Source organism: Sordaria macrospora, chromosome 4 (genome assembly GCF_033870435.1).
Source record: "Sordaria macrospora chromosome 4, complete sequence".
Classification (NCBI taxonomy): domain Eukaryota; kingdom Fungi; phylum Ascomycota; class Sordariomycetes; order Sordariales; family Sordariaceae; genus Sordaria; species Sordaria macrospora.
Window position 1 is genome coordinate 1,375,257 of NC_089374.1, and position 27,587 is coordinate 1,402,843.

The window sequence follows — 27,587 nt, forward strand, 5'->3', positions numbered from 1 at the left end:
GCGATTTTACCGCATCGGCGCGCCGTTTGAAACCATGAAATTTGCCCCACCTTCAAAATTCCCAAGGAAGTTCAAACAATCAAGACAAGACAATCGCCAACTTAGAAACAACCGCGCTCCGTCCTGTCCACGACTGAGCAACCCTTAGTCGCCCACCCATAGCTACAGATACGCCATCGCGTGAGAGCTAGCAATCATGTCGACCACGGTGGACAAGGTACGTATCCCCCCTTCGCACTCACGCTCTGAGGACATGTTGGAACAGACAACTGACCGTGTATGCGCCCGCCGCGCCATGACAGATCAAAGAGGTCGAGGCCGAAGTGAGTCTTTACTGCCCGCGATAGCCCCCGATTTTCGAACCCCCGCCTGATCCCCCGATATGATACGGCACCCGTCAGAGAGGACGAGAAGTTGGCAAGGCCAGAGACCAAGATGCGCTGGCTCCGGCGACACATAAGGCAGACGGGCAAATAGGCTGTTCAGAAGCCCTGTCATTGGAGCTGGAGGAGCACGACTTGGACGATTGCGATGCTACCAACAAATTGTCCCCTCGGAAAGATGAGCGAAACGACGCCACAAGCAGGGATCACGGCTAACGACATGTTTTCTTTTCCCCCTTCGATAGATGGCCCGAACTCAGAAGAACAAGGCGACATCCTACCATCTCGGACAGTTGAAGGCCAAGCTCGCCAAGCTCAAGCGTGAGCTGCTCACGCCCTCGGGCGGCGGCGGCGGCGGTGGTGCTGGTTTCGACGTCGCCAGAACCGGTGTGGCCTCGATCGGTTTCATCGGCTTCCCCTCGGTCGGAAAGAGTACGCTGATGAGCAAGCTGACGGGCCAGCACTCTGAGGCGGCTGCGTACGAGTTCACCACGCTTACGAGTGTGCCGGGTCAGGTTACTTATAACGGTGGGTAGCCCGTTTTCTTGCTTTTCTCCGGAGCGTCACCTGGTTCCATTCTGAGCTAAAATGTTACAATACATACAGGTGCCCCCCTACAAATCATCGATTTGCCCGGTATTATCGAGGGTGCCAAGGACGGCCGTGGTCGTGGTCGCCAGGTCATCGCCGTCGCCAAGACGTGCCATCTCATCTTCATCGTGCTGGACGTCAACAAGCCTCTGACCGACAAGCGCGTCATCGAGGCCGAGCTGGAGGGCTTCGGCATCCGCATCAACAAGGAGCCGCCCAACATCACGTTCAAGAAGAAGGACAAGGGCGGTCTGAACATCACCAGCACGGTGCCCCTTACGCACATCGACACCGACGAGATCCGCGCCGTCATGAGCGAGTACAAGATCTCATCCGCCGACATCGCCATCCGCTGCGATGCCACCATTGATGATTTGATCGACGTGCTCGAGGCCAAGTCGCGCTCTTACATCCCTGTTATCTACGTTCTCAACAAGATCGATGCTATCTCCATTGAGGAGCTTGATCTGCTGTACCGTATTCCCAACTCGGTGCCTATCAGCTCCGAGCACGGCTGGAATATTGATGAGTTGATGGAGGCCATGTGGGAGAAGCTCAAGCTCGTGCGCGTGTACACAAAGCCCAAGGGCAAAATGCCGGATTATTCGGCTCCCGTTGTGTTGAGGAGCAATAGGTGCACGGTTGAGGATTTCGTAAGTTTCTTCCTGGCGTCTACCTGATTGCATGAGAAAGAAAAGATTTGGGTGAGAATGGGGTTGGCTAACAGTTGATGAACCCAAACAGTGTAACACTATCCACAAGACTATCGTGGATCAGTTCAAGGTTGCTATTGTGTACGGAAAGTCCGTCAAGCATCAGCCTCAGCGTGTCGGTCTCAGCCACGAGTTGGCGGATGAAGATATCGTCACCATCATCAAGCGATAAAGAGTTTCCGTGAGGAAATATTCTTAACGATGTGTTGTGGGTGTACACGAGATGAGATACCCACACCACGGACGGTGGCCCCGAGTCGTATGTACACTCATGCCTTATCGATGACAACACACCTTCGAGCCGAACGCAGGTTGTGTGCGGGAACGGTTTGGAAAACCCACAAGAGAGGGAGCTTACTCGGTCTTTGAGTGCCGAACGGGAAGCCAAATCGCTTCCTCTTCTTCTTCTTCCTCTACCGCTATACAAGCAGTTGTCCATGGGCACACTGGACGATGTGAAGAGACATGAGGCAGGTGAGGTTGAAAAGAGGGAGACGGGTCCAAAAAGGAAAGAAGGATCAAAAGGGCTTCTATATAGGATAGGATCACATCTAAAGAGCCAAGATCATGACGGTAATGAAATCACATATATACCAACTTCTAGCCTTGTTTACCTGATGCTGAAGTGCTGGCTAAACGTGAGAATTAGTGTAGGTTTAAGTTGACCATCAGAGGATTCTGTACAGCAGGCAAGCATCAACGGTGGTACACGCCAACAATCAATGAAGAGTGTCTCCGTACTATCATATTTGAAGTCTTTTCAAAGTATGTTTCAGATGGTCAGAACGGACGAAAATGTACAAATTCGACTAAACCCGTACCTCAACCATACTGTCACCCACTCTTCACCTTTGGATTGCGAACTTCACTTCCCAAGTTACATCCTCGTTGTTTGTACAGGCGTAAGGATGGAGCCGCCAACGTACAAAACCACATTCTCCTTGACCAAGCAATCTTTTTGTTGCTGCTTTGTTTTACGGTCTCCATTGAACAAGTTAAAGGCCGGCAGGACGCTAAGTCGACTGTTATCCTAAGCAGCAAGTTGAAGCTCTATAGGTGGCGTTTGTTGGAGAGTAGGTGACTCCTAGCTCTCTATAAGTCATAGAGGTGGGTGTTCCGATTGCTAGACGGTGAACTCCCACAGCTCTCGAGCTCAGGATAACGTTAAAAAATAAAATAAAAATAAAAACGAAGCCGTGCAAAAGCCTGGGCACTTAACATCACATGATTAAGAAGACGCAAGACGCAATTCAAAAAGAAGACAAATAAAAAGACGAAGCTCAGCGGCCAGAGCAGGGTTGAACCGTCGACTCTTGACATGCCTACGAAAACTGTACCACCGTTACCAACGCAACGAGCAATGTTTATCTGGCCCCGTTTGCATACCGCTAGACGACGAAGGAGCCCTTACTGCGAGAGGTCTATGTTGGAGTTATTCGGGGTTCTGAAGCGGGACCTTATAAGGCCCAACTAGAAGGTGGCTGGGAAATCACCTGTGCAGGCAGGCATGCAAGCTCCTGCCGCGAGAGAAACTCGCCGGGGTAAGATAACCGAGTATTTGCCTAATAAAGAAGATTGGTCTGATTACTGAGATAAGCCATTGTAGAGGCAGCCATCGATTCATGTTCATGTTGGTTGATATCCTCGGGGAGTCTTGTAGAAATGGTATCTAACCTACATCTTGGGAGCACTCTTCGAGTGACTTTGTGACGGCTTATAAACCAGTTCTGCTACTACATGTTCGTATTCGGTTCTCACCCGTATCTCGATTCCCGAACGAGAATGGTTTAGCAACTTGTTCGTGTGAAAGTGTCAAGATGACGGGTGTGGTTGATGGTATGCCACGTTGAGATCTAGAATATACAGCTAGAGACCCTCGAGAGAAGACACTGCACAATTTGTCGTGGTGCATTTACTCTGTTATCCAATTATTGGTTGTTGAAGTTATCATAGGTCTTCAAATTCACCGCCCGCTCTTTCGCCTCGTTGCTTTCGCCTCATCAACCAACTCAACTTGTGATGAGACACTCAACCCTAATTCCTCCGGCCTTTCCTCATTACTCGGTGTTCCATCGCCACTTTACTTATTCTAGGTTCCTCCTAGTCTCGGGCCCGATCTGGCCCCCAACAAAGCCCAACTGCAATCTGTATCCTCTCGACCAACCCCTCACCGCTCCTTCCTTATGAGAACTCCGAGTTGACTCGATATGTAGCTTCCCGTTACCATACAAACATCTCTTTCTTTCGTTACATCCGGTCTCCTCCTGCCTGATGTAGTCTTATTATCGCGTCGGACGTACTTCTCTCTGAAATGCACATTCCTCCTCAACCAACATTTACATACAAGGGAAGAACCATCATGTTGAGCAGAGACTGAAGTGGACTGGACTTCACCCAGCTTCCCCTACCAACCCCCGGCGTTTATATCAGGAAAGAACTACCGATATTAAACGGAGACTGTGCTTCCCTCACCTTCCTTACCCGCTACAACAGCTTCTAGGCACCCGCCTGCTCACCAAGGTCACATCGATGTCTATTTACACTCGTCTCTTGCTATTCTCATTCGCTTGCAGTGAAAAAAATGCATGATGCGCCCAGTCAGTTAAGCGGCTATTCCCTTATCTTCCAATCCCTCCACGAGCTATGAGCAAAGCGAAAAGACTGAGTGAGGTCTGATTCTATGAAGAGGCGAATTTTTCTAGAAATCATTTGCCCAATGTTATCAAGGGTCGGTGCCTGGTCAACACATGTATCCTGGATGCTGACTTGACACTGGTGCCTACCGTGTGTGTGGGATATGCCGTAGAATTTTGTGTGAGTGTTGATGAGCGAGTGTCTTTACTGCATGCTATTACTCCCACGCCTTTGATCCGTGTAGAGGCGATGTTTGCAGTGTTGGAAGTACTGATGACAACAAGCTCAGTCGACCCCCCTCTGGAGTTATGCTTTGATCCTTCTCTTCCATACGCCTCGGCAGATTCTCTCCTTTGACGTACTTGTCAACCGGAAGTCCAACGCGTCCCGAATGCCTCGCTTCTGTCCTCCATTATCATGAGCAGATGTGTCCTCGCAAACGTTAGTGCCATGCTTTCCATGTATGCCTGTTCTTGGGGGGACTAGACCGATTAGACTTGACTCTAAAGACAACCTAGCTGGTCTCGTATCATGTCTGAACTAGTCCGTGGAATATCCGTCTTGCGTATTGCTGGAAAAAATCGTGCAATCAAGCCCTCGACAAAACCACTGTGTTTGCCTCCAGTCCTTGGACACTTGCACCCTCCAAAAACACAAATCATGGTTTGGTACTCAATTGCCTGTTTGCGACCTGAAAATTCTTTGCATGTTGAAGGAAAAGACCTAGGCGTACAGTCAATAAAACAAACACCTCCACGCAAAGCAATTTTTTTCTAAAAAAAATAATAATAATTGAAGCTTTAGCAGAAAAAGTAAAACGGGGTTGTCGATGAAGTCAAGCTTACCTACCTCTACCTGATGTATCTGATGAACCTGATGTAGCTATTAACGACTCGGCCACTGGACCAATTCATCGTCACAATATCATAAATGATACTGACGCATGCAACCCTATGTATACCACCTCTCTGTTCATACTTTCCAAAAGAACCACCTCATAAGAGGGACTTAGCAACAACAACCAAACCCCCCCCTACCTACAAACTTACCGATCACACAGCTGTAGCACTCGAACCCAACTCGGTTAAAATCCGTTGCAAGCAATTACAGCAACAAGAACAACCTAACAAAAAGAAAATCATTAGCACCCTGCAATCTTCTCATGTCTCAGATCTGACATGACAACCCATCTCAGGTTCAGATAACCTCGTATCTCGTGACAAATTGATGTCCACGCCCATGTCCAAATTGTCCCTTGCCCAATGTCCAAAACTCCAGAACTCCACCCCCCCCTTTCCCCCTTCCCAACTTCCCGAAGCCCCAGGGCACCCAGGACACTTCTCAACAAGCGAACAAGCGAGCATCACCTCATTGTCTCACTGTCTCATCTCCTATTTTTCTCAGGAACATGGTGACTTCAGAAGGGGGGAAAGGGGGGGAGGGGGGCTATTGGGGGAAATCTGTTGCTCTCCAGATGTTCTCGTTATCGATAACCGAGCAAAACGGGATGTGGGTGGACGGGTAAGGTAGTAGTGCCCCCATCCTGCCCTGGCTTTTGTTATTTTTTTATTTTATTTTTTGTTCCCTTGAGAGTTGCTCAGTATAATCTCTACCTGGTCTTCTCATATGTCTGTTAGACTCGTTCTTGAGCACCTCTTAAGAACACTCTGCCTGCCTGCCTATCCGCAAGCTCCAGGAAAGGAAAAACATGTGACTGAAAAGGGGCACGCAAAAATCCAATTAGGAAATGCCATGTAAGTGTTTGTGTGTGTGTGTGTGTGTGTGTACCTCCCCAACCGTTATGTTGGTATCTATCTGTATGCCTGTCTGTACGTGTGTAGAAAGAAGGGGTGGATGGGTGGTGATAGTAACTGTGACATCACATCCCGAGTTCAGCCGCAAGTACACTACAGATACAGATTCAGGGGTAAAAGGGGCGGTCCAACAAAAGCGTAAAGAGAAAGAAGACCGATATCGCACGATTCAGAGTCATCAAGCGAACGAATTGCTGCGGCTAATAGGGCGGCGCCGGCGCTACAGCTCGTTTCCGTTGGCTTGAATTCGAGGCCTAGTCACTGTCACCTTGTCGTCCAACGAGGCGATGCCAGTTACGTATGTAGGGCAGTTGCTACTGTCTGACATTCCTTACCTACTTGTACAAGTACCGTGCCCGGTAGGTACGCAAAATGTGTGTGTAAGTGGTAAGTGGTAAGTGGTAAGTGGTAGGTAGGGAGTGAGTGGTCCTGGATCTAAAGTGCATGCATGCAGTTAGGTAGTACCTAGACGTAGGTATGTGCGAAGGACGGGGCAGAACAGGGACGGGATAGGGGTATGTAAATAGTTTAGAGTTAAAGGAACAGGCTGGCCTCGAGATCTGCGGCCACCTTTTCCTTCACTCCCACCCCCTATCCATGGGATTCCCATCTGCACTCCGAACAACCCAAGAGTGAGAAGCGAGACCAACGTAAATAATTGCGCTAACCAACTCCAGCAGCAGCAGCAGCAGCAGCAGCAAGCACCCCAGGAAGGGGGACCGCTGCAACGACTTGGTACTTTGCAGTTGGTAGAGCAAAAAGGCTCTGCAGCAAAACCCAGGACGGTGGTGCCGGTACTGTATGCAGTAGGGAAGGTAAGTAGGGAAGAGGCCTGCTGTTTTCACTACTGGTAAGGCAAGATAACCTCCGGTTGGAGTCTCCTCCTCCAGGGTTGCAATGCATTGCAACGGCAACCCGGCAGATGAGGTCGCTTCCGCGGCCGGCCGGCGCTTAACATCCAAGGCGCCCGCCGCTTGGGGGAAGCATCCGCGTATGACGGAAGAGAATATGTCTGCAGCCCGCTAATCATCAGACAGAGTAGTTTTGAGGCCGATATCGAGACGTTTTGGGCGCCATTGTCTTGCAGGGCATGACGACGAGGTGTGCAGACGATCTGATCCCGAGGGCAGAATCCTCAAAGTCTTTGTCCCCTTTGACGCAGGCCGGCGGCATCTATGGGATAGGGCAAGCGTCCCCGGGAACCAATCTCTTTGCCGGCGGAGCGCAAGGAAGTACCCGAGGGTTTGCGTGTGTGGGCACCGTACCGTACATGGTAATCCATCGGCTAGGACCCCACAAAATGCTTCGCCATGCCGAATGGCGGACCGGTCCAGCATCTTTCGGATGCATGACGCTATCCGGTAACGTGATGATCAAGACGTGAGGGATTCATGCTTCATCACCACATCTCCGGTCCAGAGAAGACGCCAATGGGACGCATGATGTTGGAGAGAAAACTCGATTGGGCCTTGGCTCGCCAAGTTAGTGCCGTGTTGGAGCCACGAGAGATAAAGAGAGAGCGAATACCTAACGAGAGACAACTCTGTCCTGTTTAGTGAACGTATTGGGAAAGGACTATTCGACCCCACCTGCGAAAGGGAGCTGATTTTGCGACAAGAGAAAAAAAAAATATGCGATGCTGCTGACCACGCCCACACTCCTCTCCGACCTTTCAGAATGCTCCTCTTGCCGCCGAGGTACATATGGTTCTTGAACGGGTCGCCGAGACCCCGCAGAAAGCACTGCCTTATCCACGCGATAACGGCGTTTCAAAATCCTGGGAGAGTCCTTTTTTGCTTTCTAGTCAACATTGACTCGTGACTCGCCCTGATCGACGTTCAGTTCCAGGGTCTGGAGAGGCGCTAGACGCGGCTGCCCCAAAAGTAGGAAAGCCGAGGCCGAATTCGCAGTCCAGGGTTATCATAGGTATGTATTAGCACCCGTGAGACACAGGCAAATAGTCAGACCAATGTGAGGACTGAAGGCAGAGGTCCAGACGACGCTTGGCCCAAGTTTCCCATGAAAAGAGGAAGCGGCCAAGGAATACGGACGGTGTGAGGGAAACCCAAACCTTTGACAAGAAGGTGGGTTTTCTACATAAAGTGTAAGGAGGCTCACATGCAGCATTTCGCTTTTTGCTACACATGAGGGGGGGTTACTTCAGCACCCGGACTTCCCATCGAGTCCAGTGAGTGCTTGATTCACCTTCCCATGGTTTTCTTTGTCGTGAGGGCGCAGGAGAGGCATGCTGCCGCTTTCAGGACCAAAGACACGGCCGTAGAGGCTCAACGACGAGACCACACAACTCTTTTTGCTGCCCAGACACGGGAGTGGGGTCCAATTGTGCTCGAGGAGAGAGGATCACGGGCCCCAGGAAGGATGCGGCAGCGTGAACGGCTAGGCCAATACGGCGTCATAAATTTGAAGGGGTTTGCGCCGGCCCGTGTCACTGCGAAGCGAGCAAGTCTTCGGTTGTAGGTTCCGCTGTTGCATTGTGGCTCTTTTTGCTGCTTGCGGGTTGAACAATGCGTTTCGGCTTCGCATTAGAACCTCTTCTCATCATCTCGAACATGGTTATTTCCCTGTAACACGCCCGGTCGACGTTGCTGATCTGACTTGACAGGTTTCTGCTACGCAATACGTATGGCCTCGGCGGTTCATCCGTAATACCTACGGAGCCACCATTTTGAGGTTTTTAGTTTCTCGCCAATGTCAGATCCCGTGTGATCATACCGCCGGATCATACCCGTCGGTCCTGTTGCTCACCTACGCCGAAGGGCTGCCGGACTGGGGCTTTCAGAAAGATCAAAATCGGCGCACGCCATTCGTCCTGATCTTCCGCACTAGGCTTATTTCGGAAGCTTGATGCTTCATCTTGAGCAAATCCCAGGCACCTTTTCCTGTGGAATGGAGTGGCCAGGATTAAGAGCGGCTGACCAGTGGGATGTTAGCCGTCGACAACTTAATGACTTCGCTTGGACCTTACCTTTTCTGCCCAATGGCGACAGGGGCTGAAGCTGGAAGTATAATGACGAATTCATACTGTGTGTTGTTCTCCGCAATTGTTGGACGACTTGCCATCTCGACAGCCGTCTCGAGATATATCTGTTGGCCCTTCAGCACGGCCGCACAAACATGATGGAATTGCACTGCCAACAGCGACAAGCGGTAAAAGGCTAAAAGCAGTAGCAGAATGGACGATTGCGACTGCTACGGCGGTCCGTAGCAAAGGCACGGAGCGGCCGTGACAACGACCTCGCTTGTTGGTAACCGGAGCGATGTGTGAGAGCGGTGCCATTCTGCCATGCTGCCCATCCACATGGAGCCATGGACCGTTGGGCATGGACAGATGTGGAGGGATCGGAGGACTTGAGAAGAACCCCCGGAAGCCTCGGGATTTCGTTACGGTAACAATGATGAATGTTACGTCGCTGGAGAACGCTTCCGCTTTGAGACGGGCCTTCTCTGGTTGCTCCCTTTCCATGTCGCGCTGGAGAGACTCTAGACCATGGTATCTTGGAGCTTGGCGCGGCACGAGCCCTCGAGCTTGTCGCGATCAGATATCGCTTCTCGCGGCATCGTTTATGTCGGAGGGTGTTCAGTTGCGGGTTGTGGGCTCGTGTTGGACTTTGATATTAGATATTGGCCCCTGTCCCACCTGACATGGGCCTCTTTTTTATTTTATTTTTGAATATCAAGGATTGAGGGATTGATATGCTCCTCCCCGTGGTAGCAGTGACTGACATTGACTGGCCGTTGATCAGCTTCTTGAAGTCTTGAGTCCGGGGTCCCTGTCGAGTGTCGAATGTCAACAATAAATTATTGACTCTCCCATCCGAGTTTGACAGTTGGCGGCTCATGGCTGTCAGAATATCAAATCCGCCGCGGCGGCGGACCCAATTCTTTCCAACTTCAACGGTCTCTTTTTTTTCTTCTTGTTGCGCTTTGCAACCTCTTGGAGCCCGAAGAGACACTAGCCATCGGGTGTTGGTATGCCTTGTCCCGGAGGATTCCGCCCGGGGTGCTTGGAGAGTTAGTGTAGCATCTATAGCGTTGTTCAGGAAGAGAATGATCGACCCGATTGAGATTGGAGAGGAGAGTGATCGATCGATGGAGATGGAGACAACTTAACTGGGGAGGGGTGTCGAGATGATCTTTGCGGGGAAGGGATTTTGTTTCGCAGACCAAAACCAGCCATTGATATGGTAGTAGCCAGTAACGCCTGATGAAGAGGATTTCGAAAGCAGAAGGCGCCAGCCGACTTGAACGGTGGTGAGGACCGTGACGGATAACTACCAATCTAACCCGGCAAGCACGATGCAATTGTTGGCTCGAATGGATGGCTCGATGGCTGTATCCGGGGACAGGTGAGGGAAGGAGCTCTGCGTATTCAAACTGGCAGTGTAAGGTAGCAGGGAACGAAGCTGGGAAGTTAGGAAGCTGCGGCCTGGGAGCTCCCGCTTTCTCCAGTCTCCAACTTTCCATGGATTGGCAGCCAGAATGATCCCAAGAGCCAGGGGATGTCCATTGAATTGGAGTCTAAAACTCAAAAGGAGCTTGGGCGCAGTCGGGTGGTAGCATTTGGGTCAATGGGAATGCTTGCTCATGGGCCGCCATTGGGCTTTGGCGGGTTTCTGGCGGCGTGGGCGTTCTATTCCCAGTGCCAGTGATGCACGTTTTGCTTTTAAAATCATAACTGGGACGACCCCTTGCCGCAGCTGAACTCTTCTGACGTCTGCCCTTGTTTTGAATACGCAGCAACTCCAAAGTGAGGTCGGTGAGAAAAATGGGAATAATTGCGGCTTCTGCAGCCAGCCGTCCATCCATCTGTCGCCGGCTGTGGTGTGAGTATCACCGCCTTGTCCAGGGCCGTTGATGACGGCAAGCCTGAAGGGTAGGGCGGTACGCGATCCCAGTTAAAAGGAAAATGGGTCGAAAAAGGACTGCAATCAGCCGTTGTCATTCGGGTGCTGGTGGTGGGAAGTGAGGCCCTTTCCACCTGCAAGCCTGCAAGCCTCAGAGTCGACGCCCAATCCAGCCAAGTGGAAGAGCAAAAAAAAGAGAGCAGGGCGTGTGGGCAGTGCTCTTTGGCGTAGGATTGAATAATGTCATTGTTTTTTTCTGTCTTGACAAGACAAAGAAAAACTCCGGCATGCGACCTGTTCCGTCCACCTCATGTCCATCAGCTGAACAAAGCGACATTCCCACTAGGCAATTTCTTGCAAGCGTGGCCTAGGTGACCCTAGACCCGCGGATTCGCACCCGCGCCTTGTCGATAGCCTCAACCCCGAAATGACTTGGAAGCCAAATGCTTGCTGATGCTGACGAGCGGCATGCTTGTGGGAAAGATCAACATCTCCCGGCGTCTCTAGCCTAGCGGCCGGCCGGCCACGGTGGAGCCGACAAGAACCCATTTCTGATCTCGACGTTGATTGAGGATTATCAAGAATTTGAAATTTCGTTGTCTTGGTCAGATCCCATGACGAAAGCGAAAACATGAGATGCGATTGAAATGTTGCAGTCACCATTCCTGTACCTTACCTTGCTCGGAGTCTGTGGTCAGGAACCGCCCTATGAGATTGCTTGGTCGTCCCCAACCCTCTGTTCCTGCTCTCGCTCGCTTTGACAAGGTACCAACGGGCGACCATGGGCCAAGTGGAGCGACCGTCTTTGTGCTGCCTGGCCCTGCGCAGCTTCGGGAGGCATGGTGTTGGGGTAAGTACCTCTCAGCCTAAAAGGCACTTGCATCCATGCCTGCCGCTGCAATGGCAGATGTCCCTGTCAGTACTCGTGCCCGCTCCACACTCAGCAGGGAAAGGCAGGCCAGTGCAGGCAGGAACGGCTCGCAGGTCGCAGTACAGTCCGCAGTCCGCAAAGACATTTGGACCTAGCTACCCGAGCTTCCACAACCACACACTTGTTACCACAACAGGCACGGGCTGCAGCCGGGAATGAGATCCATCTGGTGGTATCGAGTGGTTTCGTCCAGATGACATTACACCGCACACGCCGTACACGATCCAGAAAATCAGCCAAGCATCGTCGAGATGGCTCGTTCACGACTCTGATTCGCACCTCTGGAGCGCGACTTTGTCCCGCGTAGTCCAGAATGTGGAGGTACTATCAGCACACGAGGTCGCTTGTCCGCCGAGTGAGATTTGTGACAGCACGACAACGAGGTTCGTATGTTATAAAGACGGATCTTCAGAACACATGTGTGGATCAGAGATCGATTATTTCTGAAAAAATGGCATTTTTCTGAAATTTCTGGGCTCGTGCACCAGTCCGTGCACCTCAAATCTTTTTCTTCCACAATACCCATCTTTACACCTTTACACACATTAACAATCTTCCTGGTATTCCCATCGTACCCTTTTTATCCTTTTTTATCTTCTTTTTAACAGCAATCTCCTCAATACACAATGTTTAAAATAAAGCTGTTATGAAGAAATTCAATATGGAAAATGTAAAATATAAAGTGACCTAGTAAATTATTTAGTACTACTATAATTATTATAATATATTTAATATTATCTAAATAAGAGATCATTTTAGCTAGTACACAAAATAGCAAATTACTTGTATTAACTAGCAACTCCAAAACTGCAATAATACTAAGCAATATACTATCGCTCTTACTAATACTTAAAAAAGAATTCGACTAGTACGTAATTACAATTATCCTATTTAACAGTAAAGCTTTTATATTTTTCAAATTATCTCCTATACAGGTATTTTTTCTACACGCTTTTTTTAATTTATACTCCTCCTGTGACAGGCTAGGGTGCATATGCCCAGACGGCCAAACTTACAAAAGATAGAGCGATGTTCTGCTTGCAAGGCAGAACTCGGAATGCACATTATATAGCCAATGTCAACCTGTGACACCTCCCAACGCAATTCAATTAATTTATTACTAGCCACCTATTATTTATGGTTAAATAAAATACTAAATGATTAATTGCTATATTAATAATTATTCCTATATTGATATCTTTTTTAATAAATTTGTTTCCCGTAATGCCCTAACTAGCCTACAATAAAAGCACCAGTATAGAGATGCTACAGTGAACTATGCACTTGTAGCAGAGCGGAGCGGAAGTGGTAGAAAGTACGACAGCAGTGCTGAAGAAAGCAGCGTAGTTGCAAAGACAACAGAGGGATGTTGTAAAAGAGGTCTTAAAGAGAACTCTGCTCTCAAGACAGAAGAGTATAATGGACTCTGCACTGTGAGAAACAACTATTATAGTGAACTCTGCACTATAAGAGTAGACTGTATTGTATTGCTTGGATTGTGCTTGCTTGCTTGCTTGCTTAGGGAGTGACTAACTAAAGGAGAAAAGAGGTTTTTATATACACGAACGTTAAGTATCTAGAAGCTTCCAGGGTGTAGAAGCTTTTGTAAGTTGATAAGAGTGCTTGTAGGAGCACTATACTATGAAAGTAATAAACTGAATCTATGAGCTTCTGGTGCATTCCATGATGGCAAATTAGTCTAGAAGGAATGCTGAACAAGTTAGAGAATCCTAAAATACAGTAGCAAGACCTCTATATTCTAGCACGTTCTGTGGAGGCTGAGTCGACTGATTTTGTAGAAGGAATAGTTCAATCAGCTTTCTATACTACAAGATAGTACAAGATAGTTACAAAGCACAGTACTAGCTACACGTTAACAAAATCTAATAACCATGTTAATAAATATATATAAATTATTTCATTCTTCGGATTCAAGGAATATATTTAATTTTAATATAATGAAATTATAAAGTTGATTAAATATATATTAGTAAATTTTGCTAATTGTATCACTAACATTAATAACAAAATAATTAATTTACTAATTCAAATTAAATACTGCATTACTAATGTATTTAACGCTGCCTAACGCGTAATACAAAAGCGATTTAACAACCTCTTTAAAATATCTTTTATAGTTTTATAAAATTTATATTCTTTTCAACTATCAATGAAAACATTTATTAATTCACTACTATTCAAGAAGCCAAGCTAAAATATAAAATTAATTATTAATTACTTTTGCGCTTCTAAATGCAATTTTTATAATTACGCATATTGATATTTTTATACCATGGTAAGATACCTAGTTTCTTTACTTAGGGAATAAATTTATTACATTAATATTCATTTTATACTATGAGTTAATTCAATGAATATAATTATTCAATAGAGCTTAAAATATCGATTAGTTGCTTTTATTCAACGTACCTTACTTGTATTATATGCTTTCGCAAAAGAAATTCGGTTTTATAATTAGTATTAATACAACGTACACTGCGTTGCCGCCGCTACCGCCGCTAGCGATAACGGAACCACTCGTATTAAAATTATATAAGTAATAGAAATTGTTAAAAATACTTAATTCTAATATACTCTTAGCGTATTCGAACGCTTCTTAGTACTACTCTACGGAGTTTTGATATTAGAAGTAAATGAAAACGTCAGTCAGCTACGTTATTTCTCGTTGGATTGATATATAAGAATAGTATTAGTACTTTCGTCATTCTTTTGTAATAGAACATTAAACTAAAAAATTAAAAATTTACGTTATAAAAAATATGAGCAATTAATTCCTATTAATTGATTTGGGTTCCTTTTATACTTAACGATTATCTAATAAAAATTTGAACCTATTTAACTCCTAATCCAAAATACTAATAGTATTGCCTTAACTTATCTACATTGATATATTTTTATCCTGAATAATATAACTAAAAAATAAGCTATTGCGGACTTCTTTGTCACGGCGCTGGCGGACCACTACATCACTAAGCTATGTTCCAAAAGGATACAAGTAACCGAAGCTGGCAATTCAGTTGCTCAAGCGGTTTTATATAGTTGCGATGGCAGTCGAGAGGCACAACTGCAGGGCTGCCATCATATTCTTTATATTTAATAAGTATAAAGCTTTTTATAAATCAAATAATAAGCTCTTTCAATATATTAATCTTAATTTTAAATTGTAATAAGCTATAGTCGCTGATAATGATTTACTCATTGTACGGCTAGCTATACAAATATTTAGTATATTGACTAATAACGTACTTTATTAAAAAGCTTTCTCCGCTATAAATCATTTCAAAAACTTATAGTATAACTAACTCGCTAATAATAAAATAAATATAGCCACAATGTTTGATATAAATGGTATAAAATTTAAAAACTTATACTAGTTATTTGCAAGTTTAATTCTTATATAAGAAAACAAACTTCTATTGCAAATCGAAGACCAGTTCTATAAGCACATACAAGCAAAGGATTAAAATCCACGTAAAGAAAGCGGAATAAACTATTGTCATAGAGCTAGCGTCCAGGGGTATCTGCCTGGCTTGAATCCTATATAAGCTAGGCCTGCCCTCCGGTTGAGTACACTCCTAGGGTGCGCCGTACGAACCACATTTCTGACCTTGGCGTTTCTGGCACCTTCAATATCCGCACCTCTCTTGTGTATTTAGCTGTAAGCTCTATGCCATACTGGAACAGACTTTCCTTTCCCTTTTTGTCAAATATTACCACTTTCACCAATGCCTACCTGCGTGTATATCTCGTAGAACCTTTACAATAATTAAAAAGGGAGTATCGTTAGATACAGTTAGAAAATACTAAAAATACATTTGTACATATATCTAGTAAAATTAAGAAACTCAGCGATATTCAACAATTTTAGCAATTTCAGTACTAAAACTTTTGATTGTGGGTGGTAACTACACCCCAAACCAACCATTTATCAGTCACGTGGGCTGAAATTATGGAAATTTATCCCATTTTTTCTGAAATTTTCTAAATAATTTCGAAAATTTCTTCCGTCAGAAATTTCTGATGGACCTCTAGTGCGGATATTCATATTAATAACGACAGATGGAGCCATTGTGGTCGATGGTTCGCCTGTCAACGCATCGAATGTCTCTGAATTTTCTTTTTCTTGGTCTAGAATCCAGATTGTTCCCTCCCTTTCCCGCGCCGCCCGCTCCTTTGTCAGTGGCTTCCATGCCGGTCTGGAAGAAAACATACACAATTACCGTAACAAGCCCGTATGACAATGGGGGGTCTGTGTGGTAGCACGGAGTACCTTGGCCGGCCATCCAATGCTTACTGACTTGCAAATTGCCCGTACTGCCATGCGACTGCCTATTACAGACGTATGAGAGGTTTGAATTCCGGATACCAACCTATGGAAATGATATACCACTGGAAAGTACCTGGTACATCATGAGCATTGCTCTGGTGGACAGTGGTGGTGGTGCCTTCCACTTCCAATTTCTTAGCACGCGGCCCCTTCCTTTCCACTCGGTCACCGGGCGCCGTGTCTCAGGTTTTTTTCTTCTTTTCTTTGGGGAATAGCTCAAACTCAACCGAAAGACATTGTCAGATCTTCCCGTCTTCTGGCCCCGTTCTTCTTCTGCTTCGCTTCACTGCAGCACTGCAGCTTCTGGCACCCGGCCGTCTTCCATCCGGGCAGTTCCCGCCATCCCCGTTGAGGTTGTCTTCGTCCCTCCCGAGTCCGTCCGCGATTTGGCGTCTGGGCCTCACCGCAAGACGGGGACCCAACCAAAAAATTTGTCAAGTGGTCGAGGCCGGCAACTGGCAGATAGCTCTGGAAATCTCTCTCTTTTACCTCTCATGAAGCGTCAAAGAAGTCCAGGTTTACAAGTCAGTTCCAACAAGCGCTAGGTACTTGCTCACTACATACCTACAATACCCTCGGCAAACTAGCGGGATTTTCACGGCCCATGGTTGTCGACTCCCATTCGTCATGTGTGCTCGAAAAGGCAACTAATTACCATTGCCGTTATTATTACTGAAACCCGTCGTCAACGATCATCTCCAGGGCCTCCAGGGCTTCAAGGGCTCAAGATAGGCCAAAGCCAGGCCCACGGCGTGTCTTGCTCGTGGTATTGGTATGGTGTCCGTCGATGGACCACTCTCTACAAGCCTGCGGTTGATGAGGTTACGTTTGGCTCTCCATCGGCCCTTGTCGCCCTTGTCGATAATAGTCTGAATTTGGCATGGTATGGATGACTTTTTATTTATTCTCCCCAATGGCCCCATGCCCCTGTCCACGTCCATCATCTCTTCTGTCTCTGCCCATGTCGAGCCCGTCCCCGACGAGTTCCTCACTCTCCCGTCCAATCTAGACATGGGGAGCAGGCTTGGACAGGACAAGCCCTCGTTCTCTGCCGCAAAGCACCACCACTCAAGTACTCTCGACAGCCCTTTCTCGTAGAGACAAGGTGGACTTCAGGTTGATGTGGTTTTTAGCACTGGAACTCTAGCAACCAACTAAACACTGACCCCATCATTGTTGCTAGTTCTCGGCTTCTTTCTACCTTTTTGCAATTTATCCCTCTTTGTTTTGTGGCCAGTGGTTTGCTGCTTGGCTCTTACGCTATCCGTAGCTCATGATTTCAGAGATTATGTTTCTCCATATCCTCGATATCCTCAACATCCTCACTTGAGCCATCGACACTGGAAAGATTCGTCCAGGTCCATAGTACGCTTTCTAACCCACTCACCCCCCCCCCCCCTTCCCCCCCCCACCCCTCGCCGTCAAGCTCACACGGTACGATACACCCCCCCCCCCCCCCCCCCCCCCCCCCCCTGGCGAATTTTTCTTAGCTTCTTTTTTGCTACCTAGTAGGTCCCCATCCCTTCTCCCCCCGTGGTGCCCCCAATCCACTCATCCGCACCCCTGCTCCAGGTATACACAAACATCCTCCGCCTACATAACTAGCAGATGTAGCCCCAGGTTGCCCTCCACCACCCACATGCCTGCCTGTTGTGCGTCTGGTTTCTCCGACTTACCCTATCTCAACCCAGGCCAGTCCTCTTCCAGAGTCCCGATTGCTTAGGCGGACGTAGCGGCGTCTGTCTTGCAGCCGACCTCTATCCCTACTGGCACGGCTCCCCTTGTTTGCTGCCCACAGCTGCTGTCGATGCAACTGCTGCTGCTGTTGCCCGCTCTGAATACCACGGATCCCTCCATACAGAGCCCTTCTGCCGACCCGAACTTGGACCTCGACTCCCATCCATCCACCCACCCATCCATCCAGTCATCCAGTCCTCTAGCTAAAGCAAGCACCGGGCGTCCTTAGCATTCGACCTCCACAAATAGGGCAGTTTACGCCGCCCAAAGAAGCAACTGATCCGCCTCTTGTCTCATCGGCTACCGGACGGTCACGTTGCTTTGCCCGCTACGGCACTGTCTCGCGGCAGGAATCTATACAGAGCGTACACAGTATATACCTCTCGACTTCTTGTCCTGGCCTTCCAGCTATCTTTTGGATACCAGACCAGACACTATCAGGTTGGGGGCCATCCAGCCGACTCTGCCGACTACACTACGCTCCTTCATTAACCTGACAAGAGGCGCTGCTGCTCGCCTCCTTTTTCGTCCAGCCAGCCCACTTCAAGGCCTGACCGGTGCGGTTGACCTCCTCAACGGCTACCTCGACGGTTCTATACCCGGTTATCTTACCCCAAACCGCTTTTGCAGCCCCGGCACAATAGCGGCGCTCTTAGGGCTTGCGACCCCCTCCCCGGCCAGCCCATTACCGACCCCGTTCCGAAAACCATTGGGTCAACATATTATGCACCGCGACTCCTAGACGTCCCGACCAGCTTCCCCGTATTGACGGACCACTTTCTACTTCTGCCAGAAAGAGAGTATACTTGGCCCCTCCAACCGAGTGGCTCGTCTTAAAACCGATCTCAACACCCACCAACGATATTGCTTCAGCTCATCACGCCTATCGTCAGCATGCACGACCAAATCATTGGCACGATAGGCATGGACCAAGCAAGTCACATCGCTCATGACAACAACACATATGGAAACAACAATTGGGTAGATATGAATTCATTCCACCATCAGACCACCATGGCAGACTATGGTGGCAGTTACGGTGGTTATATGCCACCCATCTCGCATGGACTGCCCTCCGAGTCGCTCGGCAGGATGCCTCCTCCCCCGCCTCCTCAGCATCATGTGCCTCAACCACATCAGCATTCTCACCCTCCTCTGCCAATGTTGATGATGCCACAAACGACGACGACTTGGCCGAGCATGTTAACGAATCCAACCTATGGCACACACCCCGTCCCGCCCGTCGCCATTCCTCCGGTAACAACGCCGCTCAAGAACTCCAAATTGCCGGCTATCCAGACAACATCACAGCCCAGAAAAACGCTCACTGATGAGGACCGCCGGCGTATGTGTCAGTATGCTCAGGACCATCCGACGGCCAAGCAAACGGATATTGGAGCCCAGTTTGGCGTTGAGAGAAGGTAGGACACACTATCTGTGGGAGTTCGCGTTAGTTTCGGGACCTAGTTGAGCTGACAACCTTTTATTAGCACCGTGTCAAAGGTACTGCGCCACAGAGATAAGTATCTGAATCTTGAGGACCGAAGCAATTCTCCGATTAAGCGTAACAAGGTCAAGGGCGCGGATATCGAAAAGGCTCTGACCAACTTCCTCAAAAAGTCTGTGGACCAAGGCGTTCCAGTCACTGTCGAAATACTCAAAGACAAGGCGCACTTGTTCGCAAGCTCCGCGGGTTCCGCGGGAGATGAATTCCTCAAGTTAGGAAGCACAACATGGCTGGAAAAGTTTATGCTCAAACACAACACTGGGCCGAATAGGCTACTTCGTCGTGCATCCGAAGCCAACATCAGCAGTAGCATGCGAGGATCGTTCTCTCTGAGCACATCACAACCGTCAAGCGCCATTTCTCCCCTCTCACCCTTGGGACACACTTCTCCACTATCGGCAAACAGAAGCGAAGGGGAGAAGGATAACATGGCGAGCTACATGGATTATTCGACTGAAAACAGCTACAAGCACTCGGGTTCACAAAGCGCCACCTCGCTACATAGCGCGTTCACTGACGCGGGAGCTTCAACATTCTCTGGGAGCACTCTCAGCCCAACAGCATCGTTCGGTTTTTCGCCTGATCCCAATGCTGGAGCATTCCTTACATCAGATCAAGCCAGGCAGCTCCCGCCGGGCAGCAGTGTCGGTTCCAACTTCCAAAGACCCAGAAGTCAGACATTCCCGACCTTGGACATCGAATACCTGAATCAACAAGAATCAGGAGATGGGTTGACGCCAAAGTATCATGTATCATCTACAGGACCTTCATCCGGTCTTGAGTCGCCTGCCAATGAAGTAGGCCCATCACACTTTGGCATGGACCACATCATCACCTCACCACGACTCCGTCACAGTAGCAGCAGTGGAAGTCTCGCTGGACGGTCGATCGCTTCACCACTCAGCGCAAACCCTACGTCTCCTATTTCTCCTACTCAGGAGGACGCACGACGGGCCGCGGATACCCTACTTTCATTCATGCAGCATTCAGGTGGGCTTGTGGACCACGACGAATACATGACGGTAGTCAAGCTCACCGAGAAACTGCGACTTCACCAGGCCCAACTTGCCAAGAACACAGCAGTAGGAATGGGTGGACTTTCTCGAATACCAGAGGGCGACAGTGAGATGCAGAACGCTGCACCAGCTTCGGCAATCAAGGTGGAACAGGCCATGGGGGCGTAATATGGGATCGGACGTTCAGCGATACCGTACGCCGTCTCCAAACCGCCCACGCCTCAAAGTTTTGTACCTTGAGAGGGTTGCCGAATACGCTACATACAGACTGCCTTCGATGCCACCCATTACCGGAACATAACTCGAAAGGGATATCCGCAAACAGTGGAGTCTGACTCGGCCTTTGTTTAACCAAGGAGATGACCGGCTCAATGGTCCTTTGAAGTTTTCTGCAAATCGCGCACTTCACTTCTGTTACAAGATCTTTTTATACCCCCTTTTTTTCTATTGTCATTTCCATCAACGGAGTTGCCAATATACCTCGCACGCTGCGATAAGAACCTACGCTCACGCGAATAAGGAGTTAAAGACTATCTTCTCAGCTGTTCGACTGTTATTTTTCTTGAGTTCGGTTTTTTTCTGGCGTTATCGTTCAACTTTGTTCGCCTTCGAACATCAGACCTCAAGTCTGATAAAAAAAAAATCCACTTGGTCAGTCTTGCCTTGTTTCGGCCGCGGTCCCCTTGATCTGGCAGCTGGAGACATCTCCCAGCGAAACCATGCCGTCTCCTGCAACCTTTTCCCATGCATCTACTGGCTTGCAACCTTTTCCCATGCATCTACTGGCTTACCATGTTTCATCATGCTCACTATATCAATATTTGTCCGCAACTCCTCTATGTAAAATTGATGGGTTTCTTGTTTTGGGTAACACCATTCCGTATTTCATGTTTGATCGTTTCTAGCTGTCCCACCTCTACCGAGCTGTCATAATTTCCATTATGCATGTATCTTTTTTTTGTCTACCCACTTCCCCGTTCCATCGAGTGTAAAACACTCTCGCAGAGGAGGAACCGGAATATAGTTCCCTTCAGCTGTCCTGGTAATAAGGATGGATGTGTGGGGGGTCTTGGGAGCTGGAGCAAAAAGATGTGATTCTGGCGATTAGCAGCAATATCGATTCAGCATATGGACAAACTGAAAACTGGGCAGACGAGAAGAAGGAAATACAGGCACTGCTTCTTGCAAGCCTTTTTAGGATGTGTATAGTGTTGTATGGAGCGTGTCATCTGTACTTTACTCTTTTTACGCCTACCTTTTGCTTTTGGAAATCGGGGAAAGCCGGGAAGCTTTTGAGTCCAGGTTGTGTGCGAAAAGCTCTTTGGGACCTCTATAGCCCTGTCAAGTGGAAGAACCTCAGTTTCTTGGTTGATACGTTGTTTTGGTCCATCTTCCCCTCTTTGCTTTTGACACCTTTGAAGGACTTCGTTCATATTCCACATCAATATTTACGCGAACCACCATGGAAAAACTAAAAGACAGAAGAGTGAGGGATTAGGGCAGGTGGAGACAGGAAAGGGACGGACGAAAACGGTTGAAATGGGGTGCTTTCCGACGAAGAAGGAACCACCCATAGCTACAACACCATCAACATATCATATTGGTATATAACACTCTCCCACAAATCACAATTGCGCTGCTCCTTTTTTCCCAGACATAAAATCGTGTGTCCTTGCAACGTTTTGGCCAAAAAAAAAAAAAAACACAAAACCATGACCACGAAATTTGTAACTTCCATATGAACATAAAACTTGTAAAAACAACGACCACCCACCCTAAGGTATTCAGTACTCTTATTCGGCCTCCCACAAATCAAGCAAGCCTCTCCTCCCAAAGCTCACTTACCCTCTTCTCCGCGAACTCAGGCATCAATCGCACCAGTATCAACTCCAGCATGGAGTAAATCAGATGCTTGTTCAGATATGCATCACTAAACACATCTAGGATCCCTTCCTCAATTTGCGTCAAAATCGTCTCATCATCTTCATCAACTTCAAGAGCCTCGAATTCATCAACGTGAGCTTGACCGCCTGCGGCAGCGGCAGCGAAAGCAGAAGCCGCGTGATCATCACCTGCCCCTGCATATACATTCGCATCCGCCGCGTCTAGCTCCTGCTGAACTTGCTGACGATGCGCATGAGCAATATGAGCGTGTTGGTCGTCCACCCTCTTGGCTAGTTTGGTCTTAGTAGCCGATGCTGCTGCGCGGATGGTGGCATCGTTAGTGCCACCACCATTACCAGCGCCATTACCAGCAAGAGACAGCTTGCTACTGCTTCGACTATTGCCCATGCTAAAGGAGCTGCTGCCTGAGCGGGGATCGGGACTGGTACTGGTGGTTGCTGCTATTCCCACGGCTGTTGCTGTTGCTGTTACCGAGGGTGTTGCTGAACCCCTACGGCTAGACCATCCAGGCCCAAGGCCAGGTCCACCAAATCCAGGGGCAGGGGCACCAGACGATAACGAAGAAAGTGATCCAGACGACCCAACCGACCCCTGTTGGTGAGTTGGAACTGGCTGCTCGCTGCCAGTAGTACTGGCAGCAGCAGAACCAAGAACCACGACCGCCTGCTGGCCTTGATCTAGGCCGCTTTTCTTCGGTCCGCTCCCGCTCCGCATCTGTTCCATTTGTGTCTGACCTCCCTGCAGCTTCTTTTGTGATGAGTTTTGAGGAGCAGCAGGCTGGACAGTGGCAGAACCGACATTGCTTGCTCCCCTACTGGTCGCAGAACGAGAAGCACCAGCACCAGCACCAAAGCCAGCACCAGCACCGGCTACTACGCCCCTTTTGGCGTCCTCTTCACTTACCACCATTGGTGCGTTAGTGTTAGCACAGGTACTAACAGTAGCAGTTGGCCTGGCCTCTAGGCCCGCGGCCCTGGGTTTGGAACTGGATAGATTGTCGCCAAACCCGCCACGTCCACTAAAATAGACAGACCCAACGAACTTTGCCATAAATCCAGGCGAAATTAGCGCCCAAAGGTCCTTAGCACACTTGCGCCTTAGCGCAAGCAGCTCGTCTTCGGACGACGGGGCCGTCAGGCTCGAGGTCCCTGGCAGATTATTGGGGAAGAGTGCGCCTCGCACGCTGCGCAGAAGTGGGGGTAGATCTGATGGGTCAAGGAGGTACTTGTGGACAGCGTATGACAGAAGCCTATATGAGATCGTTATGGTAAGTAAAACTGCCTTCTGCTAGTAATTGGCCGGTTGTCTTTGCCTGAACGGGACATGTGCATTTTTGCGCTTCGTTGCTTCTTCCCGGTGCAAACTGTATGTGTAACACTCGGAAGATATCTCGCTTCTATGCTCTGGGGGACTTTGAAGGGGAAAATGGGTGTGTAATGGAGGTTTGGTGTTTCATTGCGTGGGGGAACAGACCACTCGAGAACGAGAACTGAGTGGGAGCAATACGACGGTGTGTATGGTGCGCGCAAATCGATGTTTGTGTCCCTCCGAGTGTGCCTATGCGTGTGCAGCGTTTGATTGAAGGATAGCGGGCTCTGGCATGTCTAACGGTGAGAGTAACTGCCAGTATCCAATACAGAGCATTCTCCCTGTAAAGAGGGATGTCCCACAGCATAGGCATAGACACTGCAATTCATGGTACTGGGGGACGAAGTCGAATGCCCCAGATGCTGATGAACCGGCGCAGCTTGTATCAACAGACAACCGTGACACCGCCGTGAAGGCCCGAAATACTGAACTGGGAAACGACCACAACACCATGTTCGTGAGCTCAATCCGCTGGTCCTAGCCATGGACGAAACCTGGAGAGCGAGGTCCTCACTTCCATCGCGAGTGCGGGGAACCAGGAACACCAAGCTTGGTGGGGATATGCTGACATTGGTGACGAGGTCCGTCGGCCATGGGTCGTGAAGAGGGCACTGGCACAAGAACCCTGCTCTTCAACAATTTCCACCCCGAGATCCATGGAAACTGGACCACCGCACAGTGCAAGAGACAGGGTCCCAGTTTGGGTGAAAGGTAAGCTTGTGAGCGCGAGGGGGGGTGTCGAGAAGAAAGCTCTCCGCGCCAAAACATCGTGGTGCCCACGGTGTCGCAAAAAGCGCTCAGGCGCGATACACCTTACGGAAAATCGCAGATATCTGATCAGCAGATCCTCCATCGTGAATTTGAGTCGCAGATTGCGCGCCAATCGAGCAGTCCAGAAGAAGAATGGAGTTGCAACAAGATGCCGAGACAAGATGACGAGTCATTAGGACGGCTGTTCTTCGAATTGAACCAAGCCACCCAAGACTTTCAGGCCGGGGACAAAGACGAGTCCATCCAGAAAAGGACAAGTTCCATCTGAATATCGCAGCGTATGGTAGAATGTCGCTGTATGATTGCGCCTGACGACGGACACGGCAAACGGTGGGGTGTGTGCAGTATGAAGCGGAATTCTGGCGGAAAGTGACCTCGATGCTGGTTGCTTCTGGTGGTCTGTCTCATGGATCTGGATGATGAGGATGGGTCGACGAGGGGTGTTGGATCCTTGTCAATAATCCCGTCCGGCGCGTAAACAAGGCTCGTCGATGGTCCGTCTAGTAAGCCCCGCGAAGCCCATGGTGCAATGGGACATGGCCAAGGCCACATGGTGTTCTGATTGGCTGGCTGCAGTTGGACGTTCCGAATGCAGGCATCGTGGGATTGGAACACTTAGGGTCTGCGGTCGCCGATTCGGCCGCAGGACCTTTAGGGGGTGTGTTCCACAACACAACCGCCTTTACCCAAATACCTTACAACATCTTGGCATTGGCAGATGTATCGCGCCCGCTGACCTCGTCTTTGCGGCCCAAGCTCCTACTCTCGGTCGATATGCCATGGTAGGCCGCTCCTCCCAGATCTCGTGATGGTTGCCGGTCTCTTGTTTGCACTTGCACCAGTCTCGATATCGTGTGGGTACGCCTCCAGATCCAATGACTAGTGAATGATGCGGTGCAACACTTGAACGTGCAGAGAGGAGTAGGAAAGGAGGGGAAAATGGCAAGGAAAGAGGCTGACCTACCTGTCAATGCTCCCATCAACACCACCCAGCCTTCCTGGGCTTCTCGTCATGATCCACTGCAACATGGAGACCGAGCCGCTGAGCCACGGCATCCGGCCGTCCATCTCGATCAAGTTCGATATCGCTGACCAGCATCTGAATGACAAAACGGGGGTCTTGAAGCGTTCTGGCTCCACATCGGACGACCCGGCATGCTCTTCGAGATCCAATTGAGTCGTATGGTGAGCCGCCACTTTCTCGTATGCGGTCGTGCTGCGAGACAACCGAGGTGGCAAGGAGTGGGAAGTGACCAAGATAGTGATAGTCATCCTCGCAAACGATATCGCGAGAAGGGCCCACTGAATGAAGGTCCAGAACAGTGCCTGAATCGACGGCATCGAGGACGACCTGCGAGCTTGTACCGGTACTTTGCTCTTCCTTCGGGGCAGGGGCTCATTTTCGACAGATCTGCGCCGTGTAATAACGTTGGACGCTATTGAGAGACACTCCCAGATAAACCAAGGCTCTGACAGCTTGTTGGCTAGAATGTTCCCGATTATCAGCTCCGACAATATCTGACCTACCAGGGCCACGAGACAGTTGTTCTGGAGATCCTCAGTGGGCAAGAGCACGGCAAGAACAGCATGAACCAGCAGCTGACGATAGGCCGCCTCATTCGCGGCTTGCTCAGCTATGCTCTCCGGGCTTCCTGAGCGCGGGACGGGTGACAGAGCGGGCAAGGGGCACAGAGCGTGATAGATCTCGCGCGCATCCGTCTGGAGGGGAGACTGGGTGATGGGATTGTGAGCTGCTCGATAGGCTAGTCGGACGGAACATGTTAGCGTCGAACCCGAAATTGGTTGGTGGAGCTACAACAGACCAGTGACATGCCTGTCGAGAAGATCGGGCAGCTCGTCTAGGAGCAAGCTCTCGAGGTCGACATTGCGAAGGCGCTGCTCAAGCGCTCGGGTGACATGGGCAATAAGCTGGACGATCTCGGCGACAAAGGTGTCGTCAGGGGTGATCTTAGTGTACCAGTTCTGGACATATTCCCGAAGGATGATAGCAATCAATGCGTACAGCTGCAAGTCAACATCGTTGCGGCTGGTCAGAGGCGGCAGCACATCCTCGATGGATGTTGGCGTGGCCTTGCCCTTGTCCTGGTGTTGAGGACACAAGATGCGCCGGATCAGATAGACGGTGGCCTTGTCGGAGAGGGGGTCTGCCCGATGGTTGTTGGACTGGGGCGATGGCGATCCCCGTTTGGTCCGTGATGACCTGGTACTGGCCTTTAAGTTGTTGTTTGTCGACGACGATGGCTCTGAGCTCGCCTTGGGCGACTTGGGTCGTGGGGTTGAGAGACGAGGAGTTGTGGGAGCGGGGCCGCCCTGAGACTGCGCAGTGGCAGTGACAGCAGGGAACGCAGAGGGCGCAGAGGGCGCAGAGGGCGCAGAGGGAGCTGAAGCAGCAGCAGCGGCAGCAGAAGCAGCAGAAGCAGCAGAGGCAGCAGTCGAGGCAGTTGTCATGACGGGCCAACTAGCGGTGTCCAAACATTGTGCCCCGCGCAAATCCGATCATATCATAGCGCCGCCCTGACACGTTATGATAATTCAGAGCTTAGTGCTGTAGTCCTTTGAAGCGCAAGAAGCGGAAGAAAGGAACGGAAGAGGAGACAAAATCGTCGAGGTATGATCGCGTGTTGCGCGGTGCAGTGGTTGGTGAACGGGTGGTGCTGGTGCATCTTGATAGCGAGTGGTTCAGTCGTGGTCCAGCCTCCCGTCCCGCACCTTGTGTGGGGGGCGGCACCAGCCAGCAGCAGCGGCCCAGGAGATAAGGAAGCACCTGCCGCTTATCAGATGGGGCTGGTCCAACACGGGTAGGCGGTGAGCTTGGCCAAGCCAAACATGGCCCTTGCCGTAGCAACCGATGACCATTGAATTCGACATTGGTCGAGCTTCCCCTGAATGAATGTCAACAAAGCACACTAACGCAGCTAAAAAGCGGAACCATGTTCTCGACCGCATATAATATCCCCATAATCCGAGCAAGGCGAAGTTGTTG

The 27,587-nt window shown here is 49.4% G+C and overlaps 4 protein-coding genes across 4 annotated transcripts; 2 read left to right on the forward strand and 2 right to left on the reverse strand.

The window, feature by feature from the left end:
- Window positions 1–62: 62 nt before the first annotated feature.
- On the forward strand, window positions 63–2,332 carry SMAC4_06440 (uncharacterized protein). The gene is made up of 5 exons (XM_003344188.2): window positions 63–217; window positions 303–323; window positions 629–911; window positions 990–1,627; window positions 1,719–2,332. The coding sequence occupies exons 1-5, from the start codon at window positions 197–199 to the stop codon at window positions 1,857–1,859; spliced, it is 1,104 nt and encodes a 367-aa protein (XP_003344236.1). The 5' UTR covers window positions 63–196; the 3' UTR covers window positions 1,860–2,332.
- A 15,423-nt stretch (window positions 2,333–17,755) lies between these two features.
- SMAC4_08830 (uncharacterized protein) lies at window positions 17,756–22,155 on the forward strand. Its single transcript, XM_003343611.2, has 2 exons — window positions 17,756–19,437; window positions 19,507–22,155. The coding sequence occupies exons 1-2, from the start codon at window positions 18,911–18,913 to the stop codon at window positions 20,705–20,707; spliced, it is 1,728 nt and encodes a 575-aa protein (XP_003343659.1). The 5' UTR covers window positions 17,756–18,910; the 3' UTR covers window positions 20,708–22,155.
- A 102-nt stretch (window positions 22,156–22,257) lies between these two features.
- On the reverse strand, window positions 22,258–23,439 carry SMAC4_08831 (uncharacterized protein). Its single transcript, XM_003343612.2, has one exon. The coding sequence runs from the start codon at window positions 23,351–23,353 to the stop codon at window positions 22,352–22,354; it is 1,002 nt and encodes a 333-aa protein (XP_003343660.2). The 5' UTR covers window positions 23,354–23,439; the 3' UTR covers window positions 22,258–22,351.
- Window positions 23,440–24,346: 907 nt separating this feature from the next.
- Window positions 24,347–27,300, reverse strand: SMAC4_08832 (uncharacterized protein). Its single transcript, XM_003343613.2, has 3 exons — window positions 26,407–27,300; window positions 25,548–26,346; window positions 24,347–25,462 (listed from the first exon to the last, which is right to left on the reverse strand). Exons 1-3 carry the CDS (start codon window positions 27,050–27,052, stop codon window positions 25,279–25,281), a joined length of 1,629 nt encoding a protein of 542 aa, XP_003343661.1. The 5' UTR covers window positions 27,053–27,300; the 3' UTR covers window positions 24,347–25,278.
- Window positions 27,301–27,587: the final 287 nt, after the last annotated feature.

Coding starts and splice junctions, on each gene's coding strand:
- SMAC4_06440 (XM_003344188.2), top strand. CDS start 197: ATGTCGACCACGGTGGACAAG. Junction 218..302: donor TGTCGACCACGGTGGACAAG/GTACGTATCCCC, acceptor GCGCCATGACAG/ATCAAAGAGGTCGAGGCCGA. Junction 912..989: donor GGGTCAGGTTACTTATAACG/GTGGGTAGCCCG, acceptor CAATACATACAG/GTGCCCCCCTACAAATCATC.
- SMAC4_08830 (XM_003343611.2), top strand. CDS start 18,911: ATGCACGACCAAATCATTGGCACGATAGGCATGGACCAAGCAAGTCAC. Junction 19,438..19,506: donor CAGTTTGGCGTTGAGAGAAG/GTAGGACACACT, acceptor ACCTTTTATTAG/CACCGTGTCAAAGGTACTGC.
- SMAC4_08831 (XM_003343612.2), bottom strand. CDS start 23,353: ATGGTGGTAAGTGAAGAGGACGCCAAAAGGGGCGTAGTAGCCGGTGCT.
- SMAC4_08832 (XM_003343613.2), bottom strand. CDS start 27,052: ATGACAACTGCCTCGACTGCTGCCTCTGCTGCTTCTGCTGCTTCTGCT. Junction 26,347..26,406: donor TCTCGACAGGCATGTCACTG/GTCTGTTGTAGC, acceptor CCGTCCGACTAG/CCTATCGAGCAGCTCACAAT. Junction 25,463..25,547: donor GTTGATGGGAGCATTGACAG/GTAGGTCAGCCT, acceptor ATCATTCACTAG/TCATTGGATCTGGAGGCGTA.